The sequence below is a fragment of the Notothenia coriiceps genome, unplaced genomic scaffold (assembly GCF_000735185.1).
Source record: "Notothenia coriiceps isolate Sejong01 unplaced genomic scaffold, NC01 NC01_scaffold00026225, whole genome shotgun sequence".
NCBI classification, from domain to species: Eukaryota; Metazoa; Chordata; class Actinopteri; order Perciformes; family Nototheniidae; genus Notothenia; species Notothenia coriiceps.
In genome coordinates, this window is record NW_011358926.1 from 599,323 (window position 1) to 609,648 (window position 10,326).

Here is a 10,326-nt window from a genome sequence, read left to right on the forward strand (position 1 = left end):
AAGCAGTTCTTAGTGATACCATTTTTTACTTTTACTACCTATATGTGGGTGTGGGGGGTTGCTAGTGGATCGACGGAGCTGTTAGATTAACATTAACATGCTTGTTGTAGTTCTGAGTGCAATGCCTTGCGGCCTGTAGCACCATCCTTGATGGAGCATACTGTATGTGTGGGCTGGACCAGGAAAGGAGTGAGTGAGCAGAGGGTCGAGTTGTCGATTCTTGTTCTGTTTTTCTGTGACTATCTAGTTGCGCATGCTGCTAAAGAGACGCGTTACCATGGAAATCAAACAATGGTGTAGCTGTATTAAAGTCCGAGTGGAAACAGTCGTGTGTAAATCTGATTTAGTCAGAAATAGGGAGAAATGCGGGAGAAATATGACCCCGGGAGGAAACCGGGAGAGGGCTATGAAATCGGGAGTCTCCGGCGAAAATCGGGAGAGTTGGCAAGTATGTGTTAGAGTGATTTGATTAATGGTTTATTATAACGGGTGCAATACATTTTATATCGTACCTTTTGTAGTGTAGTGGAAGTTTACTTTTTATATGGTTACTGCTGGGTAGTTTTTGTGTAAAAGGCATCACATAGGGGGAATCCTGTGTGTTTCTAAGAGTTTAAGAGTAAGTGTTGTTTGCCAATCAATTAATATTTCCCATTGGGAAGTAGTGAACTCGAAGTATAAAGTAGAATCAAATGGACTTTACAAATATTGTACGAAATGTACATTACTATTTCATTCCCAGGGGCTGACATGGGATGAAGGTGTCACAGAATGACTAAATGTTAAAAACTGTGGATTAAAAAATCGCATTATGAATTTATGTCAGCAGGGGGAGCGATCAGCGTCTGTAGATTTCTCACTCTCCTCGGTTTAGCCTCAAACGGGCGGTACTGCAAACAGTGACTCATGTGTGCCATTGTTGCCACCACAAATCTGCGCCATGACTTATTCCCCACATACACACAATGCAAACAAACCCATGATCCTCCTTGTTTAAATCTCACGCTTTTCTTTGTGCTTCTGTATTGTACATTATCTGAGGGAAGGGCAGATGTGTTACTAATTGATATTTCATGGAGATAAAGGTGAAGGGTCGGTGAGATCCTGTGTTGAGCCAAAGCATTTGACAGTAACGTAACCCAGAAAAAAATTCTGTTCTGAGAAACTGCAGTAAAAGTTTTTCACTACCCATGTGCTGCTTAGAGCGCATCAAATAAAGATGTTTTGTTGTTTTATGAGGGATTGCATAACGAACAGTGAATAGATGAATGTGTCTCAAGTGCTCTTACATCTGCTGGCACTGGGAGAGGCGCTCTGTAATCTGGCTCTGATCTCGCTTTCTGGAAAAAAATCACACACACACACACAATGGACAAAGGAATCCTGATTCAATAAAACAGTAAGCCAGAACAATTCAGAGTCAGATGGTCCAGAAAATAATGAAGGGAAGAGGAGGGAAGAAATAAAACTATTATTAAATACCTCTGCTTTCGCTCCTCCCTCTTTGGGTGCTGGAACCTGGAGAGAAAACACACAGAAGAAGGGGAAAAAAAACATAAACACACACACACACACAGACACGCCAAGAGGATGAAGCTGGAAAAATACTGTTATAAGAAAGTATATAATCCCATTCACTTACAATAGACTCCATAATCTTTGCGTGCAAACTCTGGGGAGGAATTAGCGCTGGAACTTCCTACAAGCAAACACAATGGCAGCAGAGATATTAACAGCGCCCTCGTGTACCTCAGTTTCCTTAAAACTTCTGTTTCAGACACCCCCAATGCCAAGTTTGTTCTATTAACAGGATCTCACCATCATAGCCTCCTGAGCGGCTGGATGTGACCTTCCTCTCCCGGGAAGATGGCGACAGGCCTCCTGATGAGCCTGCAGTTCTCCTGACACCGCCAGACGAGCTCGACCTGACCTTTGACACCGAGCTCACGAGATAACTGCCGCCTCTGCCTCCACCTCCTCCACCTCCTCCAGTTCCTCCTCCTCCTCCTCCTCCTCCTCCTCCTCCTCCTCCTCCTCCTCTTCTTCCATACCCCTCTCCGTCTATGAAGATCCCTCCTCCATCACCTCCCGAGGAGTCTCCCCCGAGGTAAACTCCCGAGGAGGAGCTGAAGCTGCTGGCGTTCACTCCTCCAGAGGCTGCAGGGATGAGGCATACAAGCTATTTTTATTTTTCCTGAAACTGAATCACCTCCACAGGACAGGAATGTGCCTGAGTCATGAAGGGTTAGGATTTTAAGTGCTTTTACATACTTGTGTTTGACATGAGAATTCCCCTTTAATGCTATTTTTTTACTTAGCATCTTTTTACAACTCCAATTCATGCCAGAGGGAAATATTTCTCTTTTACTGCCCTATACTGTATCTGAAGGGACTTTACCGATGTTCTCATACAAAACAAAGCTTTTTTCTACTATTTTAGTTTAGTTTTGTTCTGTTTTTTTTATTCTTCTACCTACCTTCCAAAGACCACAGGCAGAGAAAAGCAATTTGCTCAAACATGTTACAATACATCTCTACTTGTTTATTTAAGAGTAATGACATATGTGCGCCTTCCAAGTATAAAAAAAACCTAAAATACGATATGATGGATTGCGCATTAAACTAACTAACACTGCAGTAAAAGAGTGGTAAATGATTATAGGGTTGTCTAATTATAAGTATTGCGCTTGAAGTCTGGGCATTAAATCAGATGTAAGAAAGTTCACATGCTTAGACAAGACAGGGTCATAAAAGGGACCATGCTATGTATACCCCGTGCCAGGAGATCAAATTGCACTGTTATTTGCTAACACTCTTATAGGAATTTCCCGGAAAGATCTAGTAGACACTTGTTTCTCTGAAACAACTTGATTCTGATTTGCATAGATAATCTCATCTGGACCGGAAGCACTGATCCATATATCAAACTATTTAGTTGTTGATTTATTATGGGTAACTGTTCTATCCGTATGTACTTTATACTAACTTTATACTAACCTCTAGAAAAAAATGTAAATCATATTTTCCTTTTTAAATGATTGCTGGGTTTATGTCTAACTATCGGAAAATCTAACACAACATTTAAAAAATATATAATAATAATAAAATAATAATAATGAAATAATACAAAGAAAAAAATTAAAATAATAATTAAAAAACCAAAAATGTAATTAATAAAAAATAATAATGATAATAATGAAAAAATGGAAATTACATTTGACAAGCTGGTCTCATTTCTTGTTTTCCATACTTTTGCATTCAAACTGACCAAACTAATCATTAAAACTTTCCCTTAATCATATTTAATCTTCCGTCAGTGTAGTTTTTGGTTAATTAGCTAATTATTTACATACCGTCGGGTAGTGTAATTTATTTGAAAGATCTTTAGTGCTTGAAAACATAATTAAAATGTAGAACAACGGAAAGTGATGTGAAACAAATCTAAATGAGTACTTCTCTTTCTTTTTGCTGGGGAAACCAAATAAAAACATTCAGCTTCTCAAAATGTGTCCCAAGACAAAACCCACAACTTCCCAGTTTTAAACCATGAGTGGAAATTTGCTCTCACATGAGGAGAAATAAGTTCCACTGCTGTTCTGGGTTAAGACATTCTTCTCCAAGCCCAGCCCTCCAGCACCGCTGGACATATTCCTGTGATTTGATCCGCTGATTCCCTCTAGCAACGAGAAGACACAAAGCAAAACATGAGGAAGCTGTTACTCAACGGGTAATTCCTTCAGAAATGCTGGGCTATAATTATAGTATTATGTGTTAAGTTTATCATCAAGGCAAGCATGACTGGAAGAAAGAGACTCACTTGGTGGCAGAGAAGACAGTCTGGTGGTTGAGGTTACTGTTTCTGTCACAACTGAGCACATGAGAGAAATTAGACATTATTTCTGTATAGAGAGAGTTATCAGCAGTAACCTAGTGGGCGGGTGTTGAGTGACTGGCATGGTGACGAGTTTAACGCCTCTGGAGGTTAACTAATGTGACTTCGATTGATATGATGATACTCATATGATGACGGTGCTGACGGATTTACCGCCTTGTTGCGCTGTAGTTCAACTTTAAATAACTTCTTCTAATAGAGGGTTAACATAATTACTAACAGCTTTAAAAAAAGATAACACATCTTTCCTTAAGAGTGCTAAATATATTAGTAAAGGCCATTAATATTGGTGTGTAGCCTCATACAGCAGGACAGTTGCTTTGGATAATTCAACCTCTAAACTATAGGATAACACTCAGTTTAATTAAGTTATTTACATATTTAAAAAAGAAAATGCTTAAAAAGTGAATAATATAATCCTTATAAGAACCCTTACTCAACAGTGATAAAGTAGATAATGACTTACTAACTAGGTATTACTTCAGACTTGATGGATTATGAGAAAGTGAGACCTTCCTGGCCTAAAGTAACCTTGACTGTATATGACTCACCAGACAGATTTTCAGCAACAGCCCAACCTAAAAAAATCCTCCTATCAATGGTCTATAACTATGAAATAAAGCATTAGTCCCATATATAATTTATTATCCATTTAAAAGTCTTTCATCGCATATTTTTCAAGATTTGTATTCTTACTTCTCTTAACTTTGTAAAACACCAGAAAAATGTGTTTGCACATTCATGAATTGTCCTTTTCTATTTCAAAAATCTCCTTGTATTTATTTAATTTGAAATACTAATTTCAAAGTTTTGTATCATGTTTCCATATTCTTTATTTCTGTTTCTGTAAAATCCCTTGTATGTGAACACCTACTAATAAACTGGATTCTGATTCTTATCAAGCTTTTATAAAAAATGCTAATTAAAAAGCGGTACCGATGTTTCTGAATGTATTTAATAACGTTTTTTCTGTTTTGAAAGATTAGTCCGTCATATTACATTTCAGGTTCATTTGGATGATTTAATACATTCTCTTGACAATAACTCATTAATCACAGTGTCTGTAACAGTGAAATTGTCTGATGTATCAGACTTTTCTGGGGGGGGGGGGGTCAAAGGATGTTTTTACTTTAACCAAAAAGAAAAACGTCCCTTTTCCTCAGAACGTAAGGCTTTATCTTGCTCCGCTGTCATGTAGATGGTTAATTTTTTATCACAAGACATGGAGCAACAGCTCAACAGTTTTAAAGAATGTCCTGGAACATCTCCAGTAAGTTGGTCTTTGTGCTGAGATACTATTTTAAAGGTCACTATCCTAAACTTAACTTTTTATTAGTGTATATGTTTGTCCCCTTCCTCTCAGAAGGCAGTTAAACCATTGACAACATATAAACAAAAGGCCTCAAATTCAACAAATAAAATGTGTGCTAATCATGTCATGTTTATAACGAAATGGGTACGAATAACACCTTCAGTCCACTAGGAGGCGTCTTGTTCTCAGCATGTTGAGTTTTAATGGTTGCAGATAATGTAAATTCCAATACAATTTCATGCTGCCTAGCTCCTGTCCTCCCACTCCTCTTCCTTTGTATCCTTCCTTTTAGGGACTTGTGTGTGTTTCAGAGTCAAGACTAAACACTACAGATGATCATGCTTTTGCTTCTGTTCTGTTGCTCCTCGACTTTGAAACACTCACCAAAGTCAGTGAAGCCAAATCGGGCCATAAAAGTAATCTTAAATTGACTTGTTTTGGCTTTCTTTTAAATGATCTATCAACTTTGTATATTGTGTCCAAACCAAATTATTGTCATATCGCCGCCTTTTATCTCTGACCTTCAAATTCTTTTTTTAAGTACTTTGTACCAACTGGTTTGAAAAGTGACACATGTTCAAACTTAACTAACCTTCTTTTAGAAATGACATAAAACAGGGGAAGAACATGGGGACACCAGGATGGGTGATTATATGTTTCTCTGAGTTTCTCTGAGTCAGACATATAATCAAGCGTTTTCTTGGCTTCACCATACCCCTCTGTGTCAAAAGTCATTAGGCCAAGAGGAGCCAGTTATAACTTTAGGAAAACCCAGAGGATGACTTACACCCTGAGAGCAAGGATCAGAAATGGAAACTGACACCAGGCAAGGCATGCCATTTTGTTAGTGATAGTAAGCCACCTAAAAAAGAAAGACAAAAGCATCACCCAAGAAAGTTCAGAGGGTTTTGGCCTTTAGATGCAGAGTAACACATTGCCAATCTTTCTTTGAACTTTAATATTGTATCATTTTATTTGTATAAACCGTGTTGTTTATGGAAAAGTTTCCATTTTGTTTGCGTGGCCAGAGCAGTTGTGTGGCGTTTCTAAACTCTGCAAATAAAAACCCAAATGTCTGCTTACATCTGAAGCTACAGGTGTGACATTCTTTTCTTTCTTTCTTTCTTTTGTGATTTGGATTAACCAACCCTTTACCTTGTGTTTTTCCGGTGGACTTGTTTCAAAAACTTCAGAAATAAATTCAGAAATCTCACCCCTTTCTCCTGACAAGCCTCCTGAGAAGTCGATCTGTCTTGTTAACTCGTCCATCCCATTTTATCTGGTGAGATGATAAAATGTTGACCACTGTCATGCATGTTCTCTGCCAACTGTCAATAAAAGTCTGTTCATTTCTTCACTGTGGTTTAAAGGATATTTAGCAAACATCTGATGGGGAAAGTAAAACGTTATTCTAGGAATGATTTGGGTTCAAGATCAGGCTGCTTGAGTCTAATGTTTACTGCATTAATTGGAAATGTCTTTCCACTGGAGATAGAAAAATGTCACATGATCATATTTTAGAAACCACAATCTAATAAGACAAAGTTTTCCTTTAAACATTCTGATTTGACTGATCTTAAAACATGAATTCCGTAGTAGGCGTACAATAGATCAGGTAGCCTACACAACGTCATCTATACAGTATTTTAAAAGTGTTGTTTAACTTTGAATAGTGCATTATCACAATGAAGGATCAAGGAGCTATAAAGCATCGTCTATACATTTCAATAGATTTCAATCGGCTTCACTTTGTGTCTTTGAAGACTAACAACAGGACAAAGGGGTCCGGTGAGTCACTGCACAGCTCTGAAAGATCATCCTCTCACCACACCCTGCCAGCCAGGGACATTTGACAGCATGTGCTCTATTTACCGCACCATCTAACCTCACTTTTTCAAATTTAAAAAAACTTAAATAATCAGAAGAATGGCTTTTTTCCATTTTCTTCAAATCCTGAATCACCACAATGTTCAAAGTTCGACAATCTTGAAAAACTTAAAGTTTCTTCCCTCGCAGAGAAAAGCAAAACATAAGTGAAAGTGAATAAAAACAACAAGTGTCAAAAACACTTAGGCCTACTTCTTACCATAAACACATTTATTATTGTATATCCTGAAAGTAATCTGGTCAGCAAATATAAAAGCTTGGTGAAGCTGGTGTTGCAGCCAGGTCAGTTCCTGGCATATATTTTTAGAGGGATGTAAATAGCACAGCAAAAATAAATGTAAAAGTATCCTGAGATCACTATAACAGACTGATTATATTCCACAGGAAGAAAAGGGATCCTGTAAACTCCCTACAGCTTAACAGAAAACCTATGAAGTATTTGTAGCTTTCTTTATGGGACTTTGCGCAAATCCATCCAACAACTCATACTATAAAGCCAAAAAAGTAGCTCGACAGCCCATCACCAAAGTCCCAGAGTGCAGTTAGTTAGAGCAGAGATGCAACAGCCAGGTGGGAAGAAACCCCCACACCATCCAACATAAACAACTTTTTTTTATATAAAAAAAAAGTCTCCAGGATAGTCCAGTGTGAAATCCATACCTTCAGCCAACTCGAGAAATAAACAATCAAATCCGGATTCCTCTCAAGATGGAGCGACTGTTCGCGTCCACGGGATAGATAATGTGTTTATACCAAGTTGACACGCGGGTGGGATGTCCTTCTCGATCCTCGGTCCCTTTGTGCCTTTTAGCTCAACTTTCCCAGGCAAGTCAAAACAGAGACTTGGGCATAGGTCCCAGCCGCGCCCATTGGCAGGCAGGTGTAGCAGACGGCATGAAAAGTTGAATTTGAAAGAAAAAAAACAACGCCTGGGGGAACCAATTAACTTCACTCGGCTCTGCTGACTCCTCTCGACAGATAGGCGACTTTGAAAAAGAAAAAGTGGTGAACTCCTCCCTTCCTGCAGCAGCCACCACTTTTCGAACTGGCAACGTTTTGTGAGGAGGTGGGAAGGAGTGATTTGGGAGGTGTGTTTTTTTTCTTTTTATGGACTGGCTGGCGTGCAACCATCTTTCAGGGTCCGCTGTTATTGTGTGCAGCAGATCCATGCAGCTTGAACACATCTGGGGCTCACAATGGAAGTGGAAACAGATTTAAACTACATGGTTTCACACACTGTGGTTCATAGCCAAAAAGTATTGTTCTGAACACATTTTCTGTGCAAAAGCATTCAAACACACAATGCTTTTTTTTTAACTCACTTCCAGGTATTTCAACAAAAGTCTGATCAGCATGTTTGTGCAGCTGTTGAAGGATCAGATTTCTTTACTCTGAGAATGAAAATAACACCCCCTCAGGAGCTGTTTTTAACTCTCTATGATCATTATAAAAGCTCCCTATCCATTCATTTGCATTTATGCAATTCAATTTTGAGCCAAATTGGATGCTTTATTCCTTTACTGGCAGCCACAAGCACCACCAAGATCCCTCACCCACCACACCCTGTGTAGGCATCCACCCACTGTGCATGACTCACAGCCAGCATGACTCCAATCTGCTCAAATGATGGAAAACAAATGGCCCCAAGGACAGTGTAACGGAGGAGGAGCTGCTCTGCTCACATATATGTGTAAGCTTAAATAATGCCAAATCTAACAGAAAGGGGGTGGTTTAACAAAACAGATTCCAGGATGAGGAAAAAAAAGGAGTTGACTGGCTTGTGCAGACCTTTTGTCCTGAAACACACTCATGTTTGGGTTGAGGATAACAGCTCTCCCACATAAGGGCTTGTGTCTCTGGGACAAGGATGTGTTTGTTTAATATGTGCCAAAAATTAGTATACAGCAAGTGTGGTGCATAGCAAAGAACTTAATCATTCAAGGTTTGCAACATGAACACAGTTATTATGGATTGTGGAAGTGAACCTTGGCAGAACAGGTAGTGTAAAGAAACCACAAGATCTTTACAGATGAACATGAAGACATCACTCATCATGCTGCATTACAAAAACTGATGGAATAGATAACTTTTCTTCTGTGGTTTATAAAGGTATCTGTTAGCTTCATCTGTGTCTGCTCAAACCTCCCGCGGGCAAAACTTCATGCCAGTCACGTTGCTTTTATTTATTGTAAACTGTGAAAGATAACGTATAGGAAAACTCTAGAGACTAACTCAACTTTATATTTTGTTTTGAGAGCTTTAAAGAGACAAAGCTGAGGTTCATTTTTCATGGAACTCCTGTCTTGTTCCAAGTTAAGCTGGTTAAGATAACACATTCCAGGAAGGCCCTTTTTGTGTGGCCTCACAAAAGATTTCATCTGGATTTATTTACCTGAATACTTGGCTGAGAGAAAGTGATGCAGGCACATTTTTGGACTGCACATGTAAGGATTCATTTTTTACTTATTTTGTTATTTTCTACTCTCCTGCTTATCTAACAGTTAACTCAACCTGAGCTAAAACAAGATTTGGGTACAGAAAGAAGTTATTGTACTATAAATGTTTTGAATGGCCTGTGTTTATATAGAATTATTCAAAACAATAAGCTCGTTCTTAAGACTACACTTGTTCTGTTTGTGTAAATTTGCTTTGGTTTGTCACTATTTCCAACGTAATGAACTACTATTGTTGATTTATTTTTATTTGTGTGTTTGAGTTCACTTTACCATATCAACTCAGGCACATCCTGCAATATTAGATTCCAATAAGGCAGTGCAGAAAGGTCATGTGCAAAACATTATTTTACTGCTCTCTTTTATCATTATCCATTTAGAAACATTTTTGCAGAAAATAAATTGGCACCACATAAAAGGAACATTTCCAAAACAGACAGCAGATAGAGAAACAGGGAAAAAAATGACCTACTAACCCAGAATGCAAAACACTCTTTCAGTTAAACCAAATCAAGGGACACCACTGCAGTCAACCTCATTAGTCCATGGTATAATCTCATCTATTTCAATAGCAAACTGAGTATCGAATTTAAAGGTTTAATAGTATGCAGCTGACCCTGATGTGCATCTTTAAAACATGATCAGCCTTCATAAAAACACAATGTGGATTTACAGTATATATCTGTGATAAGCAACACCTGCATTATGAAAAGCTGGCATCTTCACTCAGTGTCTCACATAGCCTCTAGCTTCGAACCCACACTGTGTTGGAGCAGTATTTC

The 10,326-nt window shown here is 38.5% G+C and overlaps 1 protein-coding gene across 2 annotated transcripts; it reads right to left on the bottom strand.

Moving 5' to 3' along the window:
* Positions 1-1,245: 1,245 nt before the first annotated feature.
* On the bottom strand, positions 1,246-8,083 carry LOC104956655 (keratin, type II cytoskeletal 2 epidermal-like). Of its 2 annotated transcripts, XM_010784174.1 has the most exons (8): positions 7,752-8,083; positions 6,419-6,483; positions 3,818-3,868; positions 3,569-3,676; positions 1,819-2,157; positions 1,643-1,699; positions 1,483-1,518; positions 1,246-1,340 (listed from the first exon to the last, which is right to left on the bottom strand). In XM_010784174.1, exons 2-8 carry the CDS (start codon positions 6,471-6,473, stop codon positions 1,276-1,278), a joined length of 711 nt encoding a protein of 236 aa, XP_010782476.1. In that variant the 5' UTR covers positions 6,474-6,483; positions 7,752-8,083; the 3' UTR covers positions 1,246-1,275. The 2 variants fall into 2 exon arrangements, with proteins under 2 accessions (XP_010782476.1, XP_010782477.1); XM_010784175.1 differs by lacking the exon at positions 6,419-6,483 and having other exon boundaries at positions 7,752-8,082.
* Between the last annotated feature and the right edge of the window lie 2,243 nt (positions 8,084-10,326).

Excerpts from the sequence above, each read along its gene's own strand:
- LOC104956655 (XM_010784174.1), bottom strand. The coding sequence starts at position 6,473 with ATGGACGAGTTAACAAGACAGATCGACTTCTCAGGAGGCTTGTCAGGA. Across the intron at positions 3,677-3,817 it reads ACTGTCTTCTCTGCCACCAA|AGGGAATCAGCGGATCAAAT; the intron begins GTGAGTCTCTTT and ends TCTCGTTGCTAG. Across the intron at positions 2,158-3,568 it reads TGGAACTTATTTCTCCTCAT|CCTCTGGAGGAGTGAACGCC; the intron begins GTGAGAGCAAAT and ends TCATCCCTGCAG.